Source organism: Muscardinus avellanarius (assembly GCF_963383645.1).
Source record: "Muscardinus avellanarius genome assembly, chromosome: 11".
In the NCBI taxonomy this organism is placed as follows: Eukaryota; Metazoa; Chordata; class Mammalia; order Rodentia; family Gliridae; genus Muscardinus; species Muscardinus avellanarius.
The window spans coordinates 65,430,029-65,453,234 of NC_137797.1; the positions used below are offsets into that span (position 1 = coordinate 65,430,029).

General features: G+C 38.9%; 1 protein-coding gene across 1 annotated transcript in view; it reads right to left on the minus strand.

Moving 5' to 3' along the window:
- Positions 1–1,839: 1,839 nt before the first annotated feature.
- The window catches only part of LOC308269496 (uncharacterized protein), a gene marked incomplete at both ends in the record, with an annotated part of 48,430 nt that continues 27,063 nt past the window's right edge, over positions 1,840–23,206 (minus strand). The window contains one exon of the mRNA XM_080704861.1: positions 1,840–2,810. Within this exon, the coding sequence (XP_080560987.1) occupies positions 1,840–2,810 (971 nt within the window). The remainder of the gene's footprint in view (positions 2,811–23,206) is intronic.

Below are 23,206 nucleotides of genomic sequence, written 5' to 3' on the forward strand. Positions count from 1 at the left end.
ACCCTCAGACTTTCCTTATTTTTGATGACATTGTCATTTTTGAGGAGTATTGGTCAGTATTTGGTAGCATGCTCCACTACTGGAATTTGCTGTTTTTGGGAAGACCACAGAGGTAAAGATCCATTTTAGCACATGACATCCAGGATCCTGGTGATTGACATAACTGATGATGACTGATGCTGGCCTGGTTCACCCGCTGAGAGCATGTTGGTCACATTTGTCCACTACACAGTTGCCCTCTTCCCCACATTGTCTCTGTAATGTACTCTATGGAAGAAGTCCTGCATACCATATGTCTAAGGAGTGGGGAGTTATGCTCCCCTCCTTTATGGTAGAGTACATAAATTACCTTAACTACTTCTGCACATGATATTTGTTTCTTCTCCTTCATTTATTTATTTAATCATTTATTTGCATCATCATGGATTTTGGATACTCATTTTATACTTTGGATTATAATCTAGTACCACATCATTTATCTTGTTACCCAAACTGTTCTAGCTCTTTCAACTGGTTTCTCTGCTCCTTTAACATACCTCATCTATGTGATTGCATTAAAAAATTTTCCAAGAAGGCTCAGACTTGAAGAAATCTTCCAGAGACCAATGGAAGGGATGCACATGAGAGGCCCAGCTTGCATTATAAATATTATATTCTCAGTGCATAAAGTAAAGCCTGACACAAGTAGTTTTTAATAAATAATGATAGAATGAATAAGTGAAAAAATTATGACAGGTCTTAGATAGATGTAATAGGAATATTTCCATGCTTGTCTTAACTCTATTATTTGGTATTTTTCTTTTTCTCTTTCCCTCCAACCTTGTATCCTAGGGATCTCCTATGGCCACACTCATCTCCTTTGTCATTCAGGTAGCAATAGCAACTGTAGTGAGAGGGCTAAGTGATATCAAACTAGATTATATCTAATTAAGAAGAAATGTAGTTTTATTAAATTATTGGAGGAAAAGGTATAAAGTACAATTAGGAAATAATTCACAAATATTAAAAGCATTTGTAATTTTATATTCTTGAGCTAGATGTGATTTCTTGTAGAAAAAGTTCAGGTCATATAGTCAAATCTGACAAGTATACATAGATGATGATTATCTATTATCAAAACATTTTTGAATACTTCCTCTGTCAAAGGCATTTGCCTTTAGAGAATCATAGCCACAATATTAATACATGCAGATCGTAAACAATAAAAACTAATAGGGGTATAAAGACAAAACATATGGAATAAGCAATAATTTTTACATTGGTTTGTGAAACAGAAGATTATTTTGGTCAGAAAGGATGAGGGGAAGGAAGTGGAGATTCAACTGGGCTCTGAAAAATTCCTGATATTTCAATAGAAGATAAAGGACAATAAAAATGGACATTTTACTATGAGAAGGAGAGCTCTGGAGCCCACCATTTTGCTTCATATCACTTTGTAAGCTTTTGGAGGGAATCTTTACTCTTGGACATTCGGGGCTAGATATTTAAGTAGTCTCAAGATGTGGGAAATTATCTTTGGACACTGTGATTCTGCATCATGAGAAGGCTATATGGCCAGAAATACAATTTCCATTCATTTGCATTTTCTATTCATAACATTGGGTATTTGGGGAACCTAATTTTTGGAGCATACAATAATTGAAGAAACCATCCCTAATAAAGTTAAGGTAAGGTGAAATAAATTGCTGATTATAAAAGGAAAATCTTCATGGGGGAAGATTAGCTTCATGAATCTTTAGAACAGGGAGAAACTATATGTTTGTCAAATCATGAATGCTGTTTATGGTGGTTCAGGTTTAAGTTTAATTTAAATGAACCTCAAAAGACATGAATAGGCTCTTACTTTTTTGTAAGAAATACAATTCGCTTTACCGTGTCTTTGAAAGCTTCTTTCACTTGTTTGTTTCGAAGAGTGTAAATGAAAGGGTTAAGCAAAGGAGCAACTGAAGTCGTGAGCACAGACACCACCTTGTTAACGGCCACGCCTTCTTTGGCTGAAGGTTTGATGTAGATGAAGATGCAGCTGCCATAGGTGATAGAGACCACAATCATATGGGAAGAGCATGTGGAGAAGGCCTTTTTCCTTTGCTGGGCAGAAGGGAATTTCAGAATGGTGCTGATGATGTACGTGTAGGAGAGAACTACACAAACTAGAGTAATAATGAGTGTCAGTATGGCAGAACTCAAGACGATTTTCTCTATAAACACGGTGTCTGAGCAGGTTATCTGGAGAATGGGAGAGGCATCACAGCCAAAATGATCAATCACATTCGAGTCACAAAATTCCAGCTGGAGGCCCATCCCAAGAGGCGGGAGGATGATCAACAGGCCCGCAGACCAACAGCAGAGAACGAGTGTGGTACAGACTCTGCTGCTCATGATGGTTGTGTAATGCAGTGGTTTGCAAATGGCCACATAGCGGTCATAGGACATGGCAGCAAGGAGGAAAAACTCTGTCGCTCCAAAGAGGACCACAAAAAATATCTGAGTAGCACAAGCATTGTAAGTGATAGTATTATCTCCAGTTGTCATCATGTATAGGAATCTGGGAATACAAACAGTGGTGAATGAGACTTCTAGGAAAGAGAAATTTCGGAGGAAAAAATACATGGGAGTTTTAAGATGGGTATCCAAAAGTGTGAGGGTGATAATGGTGAGGTTCCCAGCCACACTCAATATGTAGGTAAGGAACAAAAACACAAAAATGAGAACTTGGAGTTTGGGGTCATCTGTCAATCCCAGCAGGATGAATGTGGTTATTGCTGTGCGATTCCTCATCACTCCTTGTGCCAAGTCACAAGTGATTGGACCTGAAGGGAGAAGAGTCATAAGAAGCTGGCATTGGACCCCACCTGAAGGCAGCCCAGCCAGCCAGCTCTTCTTTAACTTCATAATCCATGTAACATAGCCATACTATTGACATCGTACTAGGAGGCTTTATTAGGAAATATCTAATATACATATTACATTTAAAATTCTTTGATTGGACACATTTATAAAGAAGTCAAATAAAAACCAAGCAAAACATCTTTCGTCTGCCCAGTGTGCAGTTTCTTAACAATATTGCTTTAAGGTGAAGACTATTTGTTCTTATTCTGAAAGAAGTTATGATAATTTTGGAGTTTTCTTCTATATTCATCTCTTTGTTTGCTTTCTCTCATTATATTAAAATCCTCTATTTTCAAAATTAAGAAGGGATCTATTAACTAGGAGTTTCTGCTAATCATTTTATGTTGTTGTGATGGTTTTAAAAAAATTTTTACATCATATCGGTGTCCAGAGTGTTTGAAAAATACAGTCACACGGCTCTTGGTGCCCTCCCGAGAGGCACCAAGATGAATCTTAACAGCAGCAATTCACTCTTAGCGCTCTTTGCACTCCTAATTATCTATAAATACGGAGGTGAAAAGTTTAAAACATAAAGGTATATCTTTGTTTCATTGTACTTAGTGAATGAGAAGTATGTCTAAGCCAGTTATGAGATTGCCCAGGCAGAGGGTTTCCGAAACTCGTGCGAAGTGGTATAAAAGCATTTTTTGGAACCTGAGTATAAATCTGCCTACCAGTTGTGATGCCTTGGGTCAGAGACAACCAGAAGGAATGCTCTTTGGATCGCGCTTTCCTTACAACTGGATTAACCCTTCTTTGACTTCTTTTTTGAACAATTTGTGCTGCTTTCCTTCTCAAGTCAATCTTTCCACTAATTTATCAACTATCTCCCACATGCTGCTGAATTTCTACTTTTTTTTCTTTTCTTTTTGATACTGGAGATTGAACCCAGGAGCACTCTACCACTGAGATACACCCTGGCCCTTTTTATTTTGAAACAGGTCTCACTAAGTTGTGGAGTTGCTGAGGCTGGCCTTGAACTTGGGACCCTTTTGCTTTAGTCTCCCAAGTGTTGAAATTACAAGCATGCACCACCTTGTCTAGGCTCTGTTTTTTAGATACTTGTAATTTGCTTAGGTAACATCCAGGAATAAATAGACTCATACATATCAGCATGAAAGTGCCAAGACATCCTGCTGCCTCGGCATCTATGTGTTGACCCCCACTCAACATAGTTAAATCGGCAAAAACGCCCCGAGAAGGAGGTGTCGTCTCTGGCCAAAGTACCCCCCACTTTTAGATACCCTTCACTATTATTCCTTTTAACTTTCTACACGAATTGCTCCAGTGATGTGAAATTAGAATTATAAAAAGAAACTGAGTCCGTGGAAATAAACTCTCTAATAATTTGTCTAAACGTCCTTGGCTCTGCTCAACAATAATGAGAAACTGGCCAGAATTCAGGTACTGTGATAAGCACCCCAGCTGCAGCAATCACAAATGGCCTCCGACCTTCATCACTATCTATCAACTCTGGCAAAAGTAGCTCAGTTCAAAATAATTATTCACCCTTGAAATCCTGCCTAGAGACAGAGAAAAACCTTGTGTGTAACCAACCTTAAAGAAACAACTTAGCTGCCCAAATACAATAGACCCAAAGAAAAAGACTGTTAACTTTTACCTCAGTGTGAGCATTCCAGGAGATAGAAAAACTGGCCGCATAATTAGAAATAAATATTACAAAATAAAGGACAGACATTTTAAATATATATGTATGAAGGAAAAGAAATACCGTAAGAGTAAGAAAAGCATTTTTGCATGAAAAAGAGCTTATCATAAGAAAGTCCCAACTGGGAAAGAAAGAAATTAGAAAGTTAGAAGCAGGCTGCAGAGAGTTTGTGACAGGGAAGTGGATTCTTTTAATAGGCTTGTTGTCTAAAGAAGAGTGCTCAGCAGTTAAGGAAATACATCTGACAATTAGAACTAAGAACCTTGTGGTGTTGTTTGTGATATTTTGTCCGCCAAACTGTGTTGTGAGTATGCTTAAGCTTTCAGACTTAGAAGACAAGGTACCAACACCTGAAGAAACTCCATCACATCCACCTGAATCACCACATCTCCCCACACTTGCTATATGAACTGAGCCCAAAAGATGGAAAGTTCCAGGAAAAGTTCCCGAGAAGCTCCTAAGCCTTGACTATTCTGGGAGGCTGCCACCTGGAACTGCTTATCTACAAGACCTTGGGACCTTGGAGAGGAACAGAAGTTAATTCTTCGAGGGCCAACAGCCAGCTAAAAGACCGCCCCCCTTTCTCTTAACTTTACTGGTGAAGTGTATAAATTTCTTGGGGTTTTTGTAATAAAGTGTCATTGGCTCAAGAAGCCTTTGTCCACCTCAGGTTCTTTTCCAAAGCATCGTAACTAAAAACTTAAGGAATTCATAGAGGGAAAAGAACCGCTGCAGATAAGAATCTGCAGAACGTCGCCTGCCTTTTGTCCCATCTTTCTGAGGATTTGACCGGGAACGGACAATAACGACCCGACTGAGATTAGTCTGTGACATGAAAGTCTGTAAACAAACAGTAAAGTACCCTACCTTTCTCTTTGACATGTATCACTGTCCATTTCAGCACCTCCCAGCAATTCCAAGCCTCCTTGTATTCCAATTTATATGTTTTTCAGAAACTACATTAGATATGGGATCAGGGAATTCTCTTTTTCTTCATGTCAAGACTTACTTCATATTGAAAGTCATATTTCAAGTAGCTGATTTCTAATATCCACCTTACAAAAGAAAATGCGAAAAATTCATTCTCACAGCCATGCAAATGGTTAATGATTTAATATATTGATCTATAATAAGTTTGTGTTATTTGGGGAGATTAATTATTAAATGAGCAATTTTAGGTCTGAAAAATTTTAGAGGTTTTATGAAAAACCCAACGAACTTCCATATGAGAAGAAAAAAATCTAATTTCTTTGTTGTTTAAAAAACTGTCCCCTATTTCTCTTCCTGCAAGTCTCCAGAAAATCCCTCAAAATCAGGCTAATCAAGAGGTTCAAATATTTGTGTTCATTTTAAGAACCACCCAGGCCACCAAGGGCATGCCTATCCAAAAAGCTACCGAGTATCTGAAAGGTATCCCTTTACAGCAGCAGTGCGTGCTGTTCTGGTGTTACAATAGTGGAGTTCATAGTGAGCTCAAGCCAAAGAGTGCTGGACACAGGGTCATGATCCAAAAAAAGTGCTGGATTTTGGCTGCACAGGCTTAAAAGTGCAGAAAGTAATGCTGGACATAAGGGTTAGATTTTGATTCTCTGGTACGAACATATTCAGGTGAACAAAGCTCCCAAGATGCACCACTGTACATACAGAGCTCATGGTCAGATTAACTCAGGCAAGAGCTCCCTCTGCCGCACTGAGATGATCCTCACCGAGAAGCAGATTGTTCCAACAACCAGAAGAGGAGGTTGCACAAAAGAAAAATATATTCCAGAAGAAACAAAAAACGTATGGATAGGAATAAATTCAGCATATAATAAAGTAACAAACAAATAAGCAAGCAAACAAACGAATAACTGTCCCAGTTATACCTAGTGTGTATGCTCCCAGTTAAGAATAAAAGATACTTAAATTGGATGTGGTGGCGCAGGCTTGTAATCCCAGTACTGAGGCTGAGATAGGAAGATCATAGGTTTGAAGGCAGCCTCAGCAAGTAGTAAGACTCTCATCAACCTAATAAGACCCTGTTTTGAAATAAAAATAAAATGAAATAGGGCTGGGGGTGAGCTTGGAGGTAAGAATGTCCCTGGGTTCAATCCCCAGCAACACACACACACACACACACACACACACACACACACACACAGAAAAAAATAAAAGATACTTTAAGTTTCTCTTCTTTCATATTGTTCAAGTTAATAATCAACATTCATTCATTCAAATGAATATTGAATGAGCATCCAGGTGTGGTGGTGTAACACTTGTAATATCAGTACTTAGGAGGCTGAGACAAAAGGATCATAGGTTGGAAGCCAGCTGCAAAAATGTAGTGAGGCTCTCAGCAGCTTAGTGAGACTCTGTTTCCAAATAAAAAACAAATTAAGGCTGACTGTGGGTGTAGCTTGGAAGTAGAATGCCCCTGGGTTCAATCCCTAATGCTAGCCACCAAAAAAAAAAAAAAAAAAAAAAAAAGAAAGAAAGAAAGAAAGGAAAAAAGAAAGAAGCCTCCCATTATTTACAGAGCATAATATTGACTGGAGATTCAGTTATGACAAAGTTGCTACCGGTAGCTGTTAATATATCATTTTAGTACATTTTCAGTAACAAAGGTCATAGTGAAAACGCAGCTCTGGATGTAACTATTCTGTGCTTTTTTCCTGAAAATTATTCTGAGTTGTACCTGCATCTCTTTTTCTTATGTTAATTCAGATTTTCCAGGCTTTTTTCTTTCTACTGAAGTTGGCAGTCTAAGCTGTCACTAAAAGCTGAGTTAGTTAGCAAGCAGGGCACATTGCTCGGGTTCACAGCTGTGATTTTAGGACAAGAAAAACTGTCTTCCCTCTTTGGTTCTGGGAGAAATAGTTCACTGGAGAGACGGCATCTTGCTGTGTATTTTCCAGGGGAGGACTCTAACTGAACATGGTGGTAGACCTGGGTCATTTCTGCAGTTCTAATTTCCCATTGTAGACTGTTTTAAATCTTTGTAACAGCCCTTGACAGTCTCATTCCAGCACTCCCTCTCCTATGACATTCCTAGATTTTATAATTATTTCCAGTTTTTAGTTCTTTTATTCTTCTATATAGTTAGAAAAGACTGGTAAATTCATAGTAGTATTGAATACTTATTTAGCATTTAAAGTGCCTGGCATAATAATGTGTTAGATTCCAGTGATGTGTTTTAATTCACAAAGCTTGTTAAAATAAACACCACAACTAGCAATGTATTTAAGTCTCTGGTGCAGATCCTTTGCATATGACATTACATTGTTGTGACCTTTATCTACAAATAGCAACACTAATGATATGTGTTATATTGGGCAATTTTCCCTGGGAGACTGAAATTTGAAGCAGTTTCATTAAATGAACAATAAACTTTGCTATCTTCTTCTTAGTAGTGTTTTCAATGACAGCCCTTGGTGACAGCCTACTAGTAACCTTGATGACCATCTATTCTGTTACTTTGGTAATTCTAAGATTGACTGAGAATTTTTTTTCTTCATAGACTCCTGTTGAATGGATTTAAAAATATATTTCCTTCTGGGCCTGGGGGCATAAACCTGTAATCCTAGTATGTGGAAGGCTGAGATAGGACGATCAGAGGTTTGAAGCCAGCCTTAGTAACTTAGTGAGGCCCTCATCAACTTAGCAAAACCCTGTTTCAAAATAAAAAGTAGAGCCGGGCGTGGTGGCGCACGCCTGTAATCCCCGCGCTTGGGAGGCGGAGACAGAAGGATCGTGCTGGTTCAGAGCCAGCCTCCCTGGCTTAAGAGACCCTGTTTCCAAATTAAAATATAAAATAGGTCTGGGAGTGTAGCCCGGAGGTAGAAGGGCTTCCAGGAACCCCAGTACCACCAAAAAACCAAAAACCAAAAACAAAAACAAAAAAACCCAACAAAACAAAATAAAAAGTAGAAAGAGTTGGGGGTGTAACTCAAAGGTAGAATGCTACTGGAGTCAATCCCCAGTACCAATTTATATTTAGTTCAGACACTTTGGTCTTACTTAATTTGAAACAAACCTCATTTTATCTTCATTTTGGATGAAGCTTCCAAGGGACTGGGTAGTTTGGGTTCAAAAAGAGCTCAAATTCTGCATCTCTCAAAACAGTGGAGGAGAAACCTCAGCAAAGCTATAATGGAAAGATAGGAGAGGAAGAAGGCTGAGGTTGATTAATGGAGGAGCTACATCTGAATATGTATAAAAGTATGAATGTAGCATGGTTAACCTGGACACTCAGTGTTGGGAGTGGGGAAGGGGAAGTGTGTGGGGGAGAGGACACCAAGCACAGTCTGAATGTATGCCATTTTTATTATGTTCCACATAAAAATAAAAAATTAAAAAGTTAAAAAAAGCAAAAAAAAAAACAGTGGCAAAAAAGACTTAAATATCTGATAGATAACAAGGTAAAGTTTCCCATAAGATCATTTCTGATACTGATATTACGTGATTTCTAAGACACTAGTACTATTAAGTACTAGTGTCTTAATAGTACTAGTACTATTAAGACACTAGTAATATTATTGGGTGGAAGTGCCTTTTCCATAGTCCTTTATATTTGTAAATAGTAACGTATCCTAGCATAATTATGGCTAGGATAAAATGACCACTGCAAGAAAATTCTAATTTTATGTTCCTTCAGGATGGCACTTTATTAGATATTGTCAATCCCCTTTCGGGGTATCAGTTGTAGCTAGCTAAATTCCAAACTTTTAAACTGACTGTTCATTGTATGTTCTTGTCCTTTGTGGAAGCTAGAGAGAAATTTAGTAACAAAGGGGAACTCAGATAAAGGAGCAGAGACCCACTGGAGTGATGGAAGGGATTTAGTGAGGGAGGAGCAGGAAGGAGACATGAAGTCAAGAGTTTATATAATGCTATGTACATAAATAAAATCACCAAATACCAAGCGCAATGACATGTACCGGGAAGGGAAGGGAGTGGAGTGGGATCCAGAGGGAAACACACTAAGTGTATGCAAGCATGTTCTTAACACTCTGAATCTCATTATGATGTATAATTAAAATGCACCAATAATGTATATTTAAAACAACAACAACAACAGCTACAACACTGTTTGAGACACACACACACAAAACATTTTCCTATTGCCTACCATCATCATGAAATAAATGGATAAGTTCACATAAAAATAAATGTATACATATACTCATTTCCTGGTTTTGCTAAAATACATATGAAATTGTCAATGCATTTCTATATCTGCAAAGGGGGAGGAGTCACAGTTCCTGGTTATATTGTGTGAACTACCATTCCACTTTTTGTTCTTTTGTAGCTTTGGGTTGATTTTGGAGACAAGAATAGAGAATCAAGCATTGTTGCTGAAGCACCATGTACATTGCTTTTTTATCCTTTGTGTCCCCAGGCCCATTTCCATTGAGAGAACATTATTTGAAAAAAAAAGAACCCCAAAAATTAAAAAAGAAAAAACCAACTATTCATCCTCTGCCTGTATTTAGAGATTATATGGAAAGATGTGTCATAATAATTATGTACTTACTTTTTTTGACAGTTCTTTATGAGAGAGGCTTGAACCACAATTTAAGGAGTGTTAGCTGGTGAGGAGGTTCATGTGTATTCTGTTTCCACTCATATGTCACCTATTTCAATCCTCAGCCTCAGCCTTCACATACACACTTGCATGTCTCTCTCTGTTTCTCTCTTTTCCTTCCTTCCTTCCTTCCTTCCTTCCTTCCTTCCTTCCTTCCTTCCTTCCTCCCTCACACAGGGGGACAATTGACAGTTCTGCCTAGACTTTCTTTGCTCCTGCCATAATGAGCTCAGCCTCGGTCCCGTCTTCCCTTGCCATGTCTAAAATGGCATTTCATATGAAATTTCCCCAATATTCTATTAGTTCAAAGGAAAGAAAAAATGGTATAGGAAAATAATGAAAATTTCTTTCTAGTTTTATCCGAGGCACATCTGATCTTCCTGGACAGGGAGGCAGTTTCCCTGAAATTTCTGGAATAGCAACACAGGTTTTATATTGCTACCAGTGCACAGGGAACATCTGGGTGAACAATAGCAGTCCTTGGTGATTCCATTTCAGAAGTTACTAACAAATTGGTGGCAGTATAATCAACAATGTAAAAACACGTGCAGCAATGGGAATGGTGTCCTCAGAGGCCTCGAGGGAGGTGCTTTGTCATCCGAATTCTGTTTTGATTTCTTTGTTGCATCTTTACATTTCTTCTGGAGCTAGACACTTTCCCTGGTACTTTATATAGATTATATATTGTGTATCTTTGACATACATCTCACATAAAATGAAAATACTATTTAAAAAAAAACCCCTTATTTATAGATGAGAAGAGCCAGGAGCTGGGAACTGCAGGTTTGGAACAATAGTTTATCTTAATTAAAAGATCCCACATTGTTAGCTCTCTTTTCCAGTACTGAAAGGCTCACCAGCATTTACATCTCAAACTCGGTGTTCTCCTAGCACTGTCTGGATTACATTTTTATTATTCATCCTTCAACTTGTATCTTTCAGATAGGCAATGAAACTACTTTTGGTATTTACAGCTACAAAGAATTCTTCATCCCAAGCACAGAACATATCTTTGGTGCCAGGACACCTCTTCTGATTTGCCATTATTTATTTCATTACCTAGTGAGGATGAATAGGCTTTTTCTTTGATTTTTCTGCCATCATATTTGGACACTTGCTCCTGCTATTCACATTGGTCCTGGTGTCCCAGGATGGGGCAGCTGCCTAGAGGAATACTCCTCCTGCACTGAGGGTAGCTCTGCTGTCCCTCTGCTCACTCCACTGTCCCCCTCAGCCCACTTACTGTTTCTCTGCGGCTTTGTTTATTTTTGTTTTTCTAGTTCCTCAAACTGCAGTGATAGGTTGTTTATTGGAGATTTTTACATGTTTTTTTTTTTCAGTACTGAGAATGAAACCCAGGGGCATTCTACCTCTGAGCTACATCCCCAGCCCTATTTTGTATTCTTTATTTTGAATCAGGGCCTCACTGAGTTGCAAAGGGCTTCACTAAGTACATCTGAGGCTGTCCGCGAACCTGAGATCCTCCTGTCTCAGCTTCCCAAGTACTGGGATTACAAGTGTGTGCCTCCACACCCAGCTTTCTTTTCAATTTTTTTAAATTTCAAAATTTATTTCTGACCAAGATGGTAGAGACAGTGGTGGCAGCAGTGGCCAGTATTTGGGAGAGGTAGATAAAACCAATCCAACCCACCTTGAACTGTTGGAGAAATCTACCTCCAAAAAGAATGCTCCTACCCCACATGCTCAGGAATTCTGGACAACATACTATGTAAGAAAAATGGTCGGGAGGAGGTCCAAGATGGCGGTGGCGGTGGCAACGGCCAGTATCGGGGAGAGGCAGATAAATTCATTCTAATCTAACCTGAACTTTTGAGGAAATTTCCCTGAAAGTAGTCTGCACCTGCCTCACATGCTCAGGAACTCTGGACCACATACTATGTAAGAAAAATGTTTGGAGCACGTCAGATGGAACCCGCATAGTCAGGTTGGCCTGTGCCACGCATCCCAGGAGGTAAGGGCGCTCCTGGCTGCCACACTCCTCTGCGGAGCACTGGGGCTGGGTGCACTCAGAGCAGCAGAACCCGCTCTCCTTGCTGAAGCTGTGCACCTCTGCTCTTGGCGGGGAGATAAAACACATTGCTACTAAGTACTTGGGCCCCAACTCCTGCAAAAGACACGTACTGTTTTATTAAAAAATATTGAAGAGGGAAGAAGATGGCAGTGGCTGCATTTGCAGCTGCAGCGGCAACCACAACTACAGCAGTGATGGTTAGCAGTGGCTGAATAGGATATGCATCCCCCTGAGAAACGCTGGACAACAGGTTTTGATTTTTTTTCTTTTAATTTTTTTTATCGGTGCATTATATTTATACAGCATATTGGGGTAAAAAACTTGTGTGTACAAACATGTACTCATCTCTGATTTAACTTCTACCCAATTCCCACCCCATTCCCTCCCCGTTTCTCCCTCCCTTGCTTGGTTTAGTGATTGACTTCGATATGTTTAAGTACATTGTGTGTTTTAGAGATTTTCCTCTTCCCCCCTCCTTTCTCCTCCTTTAGATTGTTTTGTTTGCTCCTCTATAGGATTTCCTCTTTCAAGAGTTCCTCCTATGATCCATTTCTCCCTAACTCTCACATATTAGGGAAAGCATCTGATTTCTTATTTTTTGTGACTGACTAATCTCACTTAGCATAATGTCCTCCAGTTCCATCCATTTCCCTGAAAATGATGTAATTGAGTTTTTTTTTGATAACAGGTTCTGATTTAATAGCTGATTGGGAAAACACACAGAAACAGTTCCAGTCATGACTTCCTATCTGAAATATAGGAGAGAGAGTGGAAAATGGCGGAGTTAGAGGCAAGATGGCAGTGCGGAGCCCACCACTTCAAGAAAAGTGATTTTTGGAGGGATATCCCAGAAGAGATCAGAAAGCAGACTGCTCCTGCCACACAGGCACAGAAATACTTAACAACAACATACTTGAGGAGAGGCCAAGAAGGCGGTGGTGGCCAGTATTCAGGAGAGGCAGACAGATCCAACCAAATCCACCTTGAATTTTAAAAAATATCTCCCCAAAAGGTAAACTGCTCTAGCTTCACATGTGTAGGAATTCTAGACAACACACTATGTAAGAAAAATGTCCAGGGTAAGTCGGAGGGAACCCTGCCCATATTGCTAGGCTGATTCGCTGCGCTGTGTGTCCCGGGGAGACCTCAGCTCATGGCCACTGTGCTCCTCTGTGCTGCACTGAGGGTCAGGATGTGCTTGTAGCAGCAGATTTCGCTCTCCATGGTGAGGCTGTGAGCCTCCGCCTTCAGTGGGGATATAAAATCCATTGCTGCTAGAGAATTGGGCTCTGAGCTTCTGCAAATGACACGTGCTGTTTTCTCCTACTAAAATATATGTGGAAGGAAACATGGGAACCTCTGTAAACGTCATGCCCACAGTGACAGGAACCAGAACCTGCCAGGTGGCGAGCCCAGAGCCTGCTGTGCGGCAAGGCCGGGTCTGGAGCCAGCGGGCCAGGCCTGGAGCTTGTTGCGTGGCAGGCCTGGAACTGGGGCCTGCTTCACAGCCAAGGGCCAGCGGGTTTCTTTAACTGTGTGGCCAGGAAGCACTAGGAGCTGCCGCTGCCTCACCTAATCTCTTAGATTTCCAGATCCAAGTGACCTCTATTTAAGAAAAAATTGGTTGTGAGTGGATCATCCTGTCAAAGTTACTCACCTTCTGGCTTTCAGGTTTTCAGTAAGTGGGAATAAGTGTGGAGAAATAGAAGCTCTAATACATTGTTGGTGGGATTGCAAGTTGGTGCAACCACTTTGGAGAGCAGTATAGAAGATCCTCAGAAGAAGGAAAATGAACTTACCATATGATCCAGCAATACCACCTCTGGGTGTCTACCAAAAAGAATGAAAACCAAAATACCAAACTAATGCATGAACAACCATGTTCATAGCTGCACAGTTCACCATTGCCAAACTGTGGAACCAGCCAAGATGTCCTTCAACAGATGAGTGGATTTCAAAACCATGGGATATATATGCAATGGAATTTTGCCCAGCCAAAAGGGAGAACAAAATTATGGCATTTATAGTGAAATGTCACAAAAAATAAGAAATCAGATGCTTTTCTTAATGTGCAAAATATTAGGGAGAAATGGGTAACAGGAGGAACTCTAGATGAAGAAGGGACCCTATAGAGGAGTAATGCAGGCGACATATCTGAGGGGATAAGAGGGAGGATTAGGGAAACTCTTTAAAGCACATGATGTACTTAAACATATCAAAGTCAATCAGGAAGCCAAGCATGGGTAGGAGGGAGGGGGGAAGGGGTTAGAGATTGGGTAGGGGCTGACTGGGTGATGTGTGCATGTATATCTCCACAAGTTTTTTTTATTCCATTGAGTTGTATGAATACAATGCACCAATAAAAGTTTATTAAAATTTATTTGTATAAACTTCCCTTTTAGTACTGGTTTTATTGCATCCCAAGTTTTGGTATGTTGTGATTCAATTTTTATTTGTTGAAATACATTTAAAAATATCCCTTTTGATTTCTTTGTTGAACCATTGGTCATTCAAGACAATGTTGTTTAATTTGCATGTCTTTATGCAAGTCCTAATGTTCCTCTTGCCGATTTCTAGTTTTATTCCATTGGGGTCAGAGAAGATAGATGGTATGATTCTAATTTTATAAAACTTTATGCTTGTTATGCACTGTTATATTTGTGCTATCTTGGGGAATGTTCCATATATTGATGAGGACAAGATGTATTCCAAGCTGTTGGATGAACTGTTCTGTAAATATCTGTTAGGTACATTTGGCCTAGTGTGTGTCATCTGTCTTCAATTTTTCTTTGTTGACTATTTGTCTAGGTAATTTACTCACTGGTGAAAATAAGGCATTGAAGGTCTCAAACAACTCTTATTTTACAATGTATCTTCTCCTTTATAAATCTATAATATTTGCTTTGTATAATTGGGTACTCCATTGTTGGATGTATAAATATTTATAATTGTTTTAATCTCTTGTTGAATTGATCTTTTTATAGTTATATAATGATCTGCTGTTTCTTTTTATAGTTTTTTATTTAAAATGTATTTACATCATATATGTATAGCTACTCTTGCTATAGAAGAAAGTTTCAATGTTTTCACCATAAAGAAATGATAAATACTTAAGGAAATATATTTAATCTGATTTAAATATTATACATTGTTTACATGTACCTAAATGTCACATTACTCAGTATATATGTACACTTTTTATATTTTATATGTAAATTAAGAGCAAACTTAAATCACAATAAAATAAATAAATGGCTTTAGATACTTTTTCCTTCTTTTCTTCTAAGACTCTCATAGTTTATAGATTTGTAGACTTGATTTTTTCCTGTTAGTGCCTTATGCTTTTTTCAGTATTTCTGTGTGTCTCTAATTGTCTCATTTAGATGTATCTGTTTTTGGATCCGCTAATTCTTTCTAAAACATAACCGAGTCTGCTGTTGAAGCTCTCTACGAAACCTTTTAGTTGTGACCCAGATCTGTTCAGCTCAATTGTCCTTTGAAAACAATGAACAATTTTTTTGGGGGTGGTACCCGGGGTTGAACCTACTAGGGGCATTATACCTCTGAGCTACACCCCCAGATCTATTTTACTTTTTATTTTGAAACCGTGTCTCACTAACTTGCTGAGGTTGAACCTGTGATCCTCCTGTCTCAACCTCCCAAATACTAAGATTACATGTAGTGCCACCATACCCAGCTCGAATGAATATTTTTTGTAATTTTTTTGGGGCAAAAATTCTCAAATATGCAATAGTGGGAACAATGAGAACATCCTTCTTAGAAAATGGAGGTGCACAAAATAAAAGCAAAAGCAAGCTTACTTTCTTTCATAATATCTACAGTGGCTATCAGAATACTCTATCAGAATAGTCCCAGTTCACTCCTCTACAAGTGCCAGGTAGTGCAAGCCAGTGCCTTTCATTACAGCTGAGATCGATGTGAGTATTAGCCCTTGAAATGTGACTACTAATCCACATTCAGATGTGTTGTCAGTATAAATACACACAATATATATGTATATATACATATACATACATACATACACATATATACATATACATATACATACACGCATGCACACACACACACACACACACACACACACACACACACACATATATATGTTTGGTGGTACTGGGGTTCCTGGAAACCCTTCTATCTCCGGGCTACACTCCCAGATACCTATATTTTATATTTTTATTTGGAAACAGGGTCTCTTAAGCCAGAGAGGCTGGCTTCAAACCTGCGTGATCCTCCTGTCTCCGCCTCCCAAGCGCGGGATTTAAAGTGTGCGCCACCACGCCCAGCCTAAGATTTTGAAAATATACAAAGAAAAAGATGTCAGCTAAGTTTTAATACTGGTGAAATGATTACATTTTAGGCATAGTGTGTTAAATAAAATCTTATTAATTAAAAAATGATCTCCTTTTGCCTTCTGTAGCATGTGTCTACCTCAAGTAATTACTATTAATTATGACAAAATTAAGCTAATAAAAATAGGAGAAATATAACTTGAAAGTGGCAATTGCTATTAATATTTCAGACATCCTTCCACAAATTTTCTATGTAAAGTATTCATTTAGTGTGTTATTCACTTCTCTTTTTCCTTTCTTTCTCTTTTCCTTCTTCCAGAATTTCTTATTGAAAAATTCAGCATATAAACGTACTCTTTATTTGAGTATATTGTGTTGTTCAATTAATATATCTACAAGTTTTTGTAGAGGTAATAGTAGGATTAAAACTTTTTTTTTTTTTTTTTTTGGTGGTACTGGGGGTGGAACCCAGAGGCTTTCTACCTCAGGGCTTTGCTCCCAGACCTTTTTTATATTTTTTATTTGTAAACAGGGTCTCACTAAGTTGCTGAAAGCCTCACTGAGTAGCTAAGGCTGGCTTCGAACCTGTGCAATCCTCCTGTCTCAGCCTCCCAAGCGCGGGGATTACAGGCATGCGCCACCACGCCCAGCTAAAACTCTTGAGATGCCATGAGACTCCAAAGGATGCATCCCAGAAAGGTGGGAAAAAAAAACTTATCGAAGTTACTTAATTATGTGAACTCTTTTAAAAATACCATGATAGACATTTTGTGTTCTAATCCATAAGCCATATATCTTATAAAACTTTATAAAATTTATTTGAATTTTTTAAAAATATAATTATACAATGTATTAATGTACATTGTGGTCTAGAGTGATAGCATATTGCTGATTTTGTGTCTTTGATTTCTATTAACATTAGAAGTTTTCATAATACATAATTTTTTTGCCTTATTTAGCAACATTTGACATAAAATATTCACATTCCATTTTAGCATGTAAATATTTCCTCTTTTCTTAGTTACTTAATTCTACAACTGCAATTAATAACATCTCACATAAAACTTATAATTTCATATCCTACTAGAAGAGAGCCTTTACTTATTTAGCCTGTATGATCTGCACATCTTTTAATTTTAAAATTTCAGTATTTTATATGTGTACAAATATGTATGTGTATGAATGAACGTTAGGATCCTAAATATCAAAATTTGCTTTTATTTATTTAAAATGCGTTTGAGCCGGGTGTGGTGGCACATGCTTGTAATCCCAGCATTTGGAAGGCTGAGACCAGAGGATTTCAGTTCGTGGACAGCCTCAGCTACTTAGTGAGGCCCTTTGCAACTCAGTGAGACCCTGTTTCAAAATAAAGAATAAAAAACAGGGCAGGGCGTGTAGCTTGGAGGTCGAATGCCCCTGGGTTCCATCCCCAGACCTGCAAAAAAAAAAAAAATGCATTTGAGTATGCATTTAGTTTTGTTTACTTTTTAATTAAATCATGTCACTAATAATGAAATTTCAGTTTATAGAGGATAAATAAGTTTAGGGATATTAAAACTTTTTTTCTCTGTTTGAGTGCCAAGAAGTAGGCTATCAAAATTTTTTATTTGAGAGCGGCCAGAGCAGCCGGAGCGGAGCGGCCAGAGCAACCTGAGCGGAGCCGCCAGAGCAGCCGGAGCAGCCAGAGCCGTGTCGCGGAATGGCCAGAGCGGCCGGAGTGGCCAGACCCGCGGTGCGGAGCAGCCGGAGCTGCGGTGCAGAGCGGCTGGAGTGGCGTGGCCTACATCTCCCCTAGCAGCTCCAGGCTCCAGAGAGGAGAAAGACTCAAAACAGAGCTCAAATCCAGAGAGGAGGTACTCTGGCCTCGCAGCCTAGGAAGCAGAAGCAGCGTCTTACTGCTGGCAGCAGCGGCGAGTTCACCGGACGGCCCTAGACCAACGCAGACAACCAGCCACCAGGCGCCTGAGAGCAGGGGTGGACAGCAAGCTGAGGGAACATCTAAAGCTCCCAAGGGCCGGGCACAGCACACCTGGCAGGGACTCAGAGCGGAGCTCAAAACCAGAGAAGAAATACACCGAATCACGGCCGAGGGCGTGGCAGTGGTGCCATATTGCCAGTGGCAGCAGCAGCGAATCCACCGAGTTCACTACAGCTCCATCAGCGCACTCAACAACCATGAGTCAAATTGCGGCCCCTAGGGGAGAAATCCCAGTACTGCACTCCTAGGGACTTGCGCAGATAGTCTCCCTGGGTTGGAGAGTTTAGCAGTGCAGCCCAGTGGGGGAGTGGCAGTGGCAGAGATATCATAACATAGTCACAACTCCCTGCTGGAGAACGCCCAACTTGGCACCCCCCCACGGCAGCCTCAATTGACTCCCTGGGTCTGAGACTTTGTGATACAACCCAGTAAAGGAGTAGTATTGACTGAGATACCACAGACTCGAGATCCAGAGCATCTTAAGTGAACTCGTAGTGACTCAGGGAAGAACCCAGAGAAGGCACAAACTTCCAAAATCATGGGAAAGAGAAATAACAATGGAGCAGTGAATGCCCACAACCCCACAACATCAGAATCTGATAACACAGAAATCCAAAGATCTCTAGAAGAACAAATTAGGAAAATAACTTTAGAAATAATAGAAGACTTTATATTAATAATAGAAAAGAATTTAGAGAGAGTCAAAAAGAGATAAAGGATGCAATTAATGAAGTAAAGGCCTCAATTCAAAGTATAAACAACAGATTAGACCACATGGAGAATAGAATCTCGCTTCTTGAAGATGATCATTCCAAAAATGAACGCATAGTTTCTAACTTAGAAAAAAAAACCCGACAGCAGGAATCTGATATTGAAGAAATATGGGCCCATTTCAAGAGAGCTAACCTAAGAATAATTGGAATAGAGGAGGGTAAAGAAGGTGAAACCAAAGGGATCAACAATCTCTTCAAGGAAGTAATAGCAGAAAATTTTCCAAACATAGAGCAAGAGGTCGATACACAGGTCCAGGAAACTTATAGAACTCCCTTTAGACAGGATCGGAGAAGAGGATCCCCACGCCACATAATTGTCAAAATGACTAATGTGGAAGCCAAGGAGAGAATCTTAAAGGCAACAAAAACAAAAGGCCACGTGACATACAGAGGCAAAGCAATTAGAATCACTCCAGACTTCCCAAACCAAGTTATGAAAGCCAGAAGGGCATGGAGTAACATATTCCAAACTCTGAAAGAAAACAACTTCCAGCCAAAAATTTCCTACCCAGCAAAACTATCCATCAAATTAGATGGGGAAATAAGAAGCTTCCATGACAAACAGCAACTGAAGGAATTTATGTCTTCAAAACCAGCGCTAGAGAAAATACTCAAGGAGATTAACTGCAAAGAGGAAATGGGTAATACATGTCAGAACCAAAGAAACAAGAATTCCCATCCAGCAGGCAACTAAGCAAAGAAGAATAAACAGTATCTCAAACAGAAATAAGATCTTAACATGTTGGGAATTAAAAATTATCTCTCTATAATCATACTGAATGTAAACGGCCTAAACTCCCCAATAAAAAGACATAAAGTGGCAAAATGGATTAAAAGCCAGAATCCGTCCATCGGCTGCTTACAAGAAACACACCTTACAAGTAAAGATAGGAACAAACTCAAGGTAAAGGGCTGGAGCAAGGTAATCCATGCTAATGGTACTCGAAGACAAGCAGGAGTAGCAACTATGATATCAGACAAGTTAGACTTCAAACCCAAACTTATTAGAAGAGACAAAGAAGGTCACATTTTACTGGTAAAAGGAATAGTCCAGCAAGAGGAAATAACAATAATCAACATCTATGCCCCAAACATAGGGGCAGCTACTTTCATAAATCGAACTCTTTGTGACATAAAGTCACACATAAATCCCAACACAATAATACTGGGAGACTTCGACACACCTCTCACAATACTAGACCGATCTTCCAGACAAAGGGTCAGTAAAGATGTCTCAGAACTAAAGAACACCATTAACCAAATGGACCTGTTGGACACATATAGAATATTTCACCCAACTACAGCAGAGTTTACATTTTTCTCAGCTGCTCATGGAACCTTCTCCAAAATAGATCACATCCTGGGACACAAAATGAGCACTAGCAAATTTAAAAAATGTTACATACTTCCTTGTGTCATTTCAGACCATAATGGAATGAAACTAGAAATCAACTATAAGAAGACTCAGAGAAACAACATAAACATGTGGAGACTGAACACCACCTTTCTGAATGAAGAATGGGTCATAGAAGATGTAAGAGGTGAAATCAAGAAATTTCTAGAAACAAATGAAAATAAAGAAACAACATATCAAAACCTCTGGGACACTCTGAAGGCAGTATTAAGAGGAAAATTTATAGCACTGAGTGCACATAAGAAAAACAGAAAATCTTCAAATAAATAGCCTTACGACACACCTCAAAGCCCTTGAAAAGCAGGAACAATTGAACCCCAAAGCCAGCAGAAGATGGGAAATTATCAAAATTAGAGCAGAAATTAATGAAATAGAGAATAAAAAAACAATACAGAAAATCAACAAAACCAAAAGCTGGTTTCTTGAAAAAATTAACAAGATTGATAAACCACTAGCCAACCTAACTAAAAAAAGAGAGAATCAACCCAAATTATGAAGATAAGGGATGAAAAGGGAGACATTACTACTGACAGCATAGAAATCCAGAGGATTATCAGAAACTACTTTGAAAAACTATACTCCAACAAAATGGAAAATCTGGAGGAAATCGACAACTTCCAAGATAAATACAACCTTCCTAAACTGAGTCAAGAAGATATAGAACACTTAAACCAACCAATAACAATCAAAGAGATTGAAACAGCAATAAAGAGCTTATCATCAAAGAAAAGCCCAGGACCAGATGGTTTCCCAAGTGAATTCTATAAAACCTTTAGAGAAGAGCTTATCCCAATACTACTCAAACTATTTTGGGAAATAGAAAAAACCGGGACTCTCCCAAATACATTCTATGAAGCCAACATCACACTAATACCCAAACTGAATAAACACAGTTCAAGGAAGGAAAACTACAGGCCTATATCTCTGATGAACTTGGATGCAAAACTGTTAAACAAAATACTAGCAACACGCATTCAAAACCACATCAAGAAAATCATTCACCATGACCAGGTAGGGTTCATCCCAGGGATGCAAGGCTGGTTCAATATATGAAAATCAATCCATGTAATTCATCATATAAACAGAATCAAAGACAAAAACCACATGATCATCTCAATAGACACTGAAAAAGCATTTGATAAAATTCAACATCCATTTATGATAAAAACACCGCAGAGAATTGGAATAGAAGGAACATATCTCAACATTATTAAGGCAATCTATAATAAGCCCACTGCCAACATCATATTAAATGGGGAAAAACTTCAAGAATTCCCCCTAAAAACTGGAACGAGACAAGGATGTCCACTATCACCACTTCTCTTCAATATAGTACTAGAGACTCTAGCCAGAGCAATAAGGCAAGAAAAGGAAATCAAAGGAGTACAAATAGGAAAAGAAGAACTTAAGCTTTCACTATTTGCAGATGACATGATACTATATTTAGAAAACCCAACAAACTCAACCAAAAGGCTTATAGAACTGATCAACAAATTCAGCAAAGTATCTGGATGCAAAATCAATCTTAAAAAATCAGAAGCTTTCCTGTACACCAACCATAAATCCACTGAAAAAGAAATTCAGAAAACACTTCCACTCAGGATCTCCCACAAAAAAATAAAATACGTAGGAATAAACTTGACCAAGGAGGTAAAAGATCTCTACAAAGAAAATTATAAAACACTGAGAAAAGAAATCAAAGAAGATCTTAGAAGATGGAAAGATCTTCCATGTTCATGGATTGGCAGAATAAATATCATTAAAATGGCCATCCTCCCAAAAGTGATCTACAGACTTAATGCAATGCCCATTAAACTACCAAGATCATTCCTCACAGACATAGAAAAATCCGTCCTTAAATTTATCTGGAATAACAAAAAGCCCAGAATAGCCAAGGTAGTTCTCAGCAACAAAAACCACGCAGGAGGAATTACAATACCTGACTTTAAACTATACTACAAAGCCATTGTAATAAAAACAGCATGGTACTGGCAAAAGAACAGATATATAGACCAATGGAGCAGAATAGAAGACCCAGAAACAAGTCCACACACTTTCAGCCAATTGATTTTTGACAAAGGGGCCAAAAACATACACTGGAAAAAAGATAGCCTCTTCAACAAATGGTGTTGGCAAAACTGGTTAACCATATGCAGAAAATTGGATGTTAATCCCACTTTTTCACCCTGTACAAAAGTCAACTCACGATGGATCAAAGACTTGGAAATTAAACCAGAGACCTTGAAGCTCCTTGAAGAGGTCATAGGTCCAACCCTACAACACATAGGCACAGACAAACATTTCCTCAACAAGACCCCAAAGGCACAACAAATTAAAAGGAGAATCAATACATGGGATTGCATGAAACTGAAGAGCTTCTGTTCAGCAAAGGAAACTATCATGAACCTCAATCGAGAGCCAACAGAATGGGAGAAGATTTTTGACACCTACACCACTGATAGAGGACTAATATCTAGAATATACAGAGAACTCAAGAAACTCAACACTAATAAAACAAAGCATCCATTAACAAAATGGGCAAATGAACTAAATAGACACTTCACAAAAGTAGAAA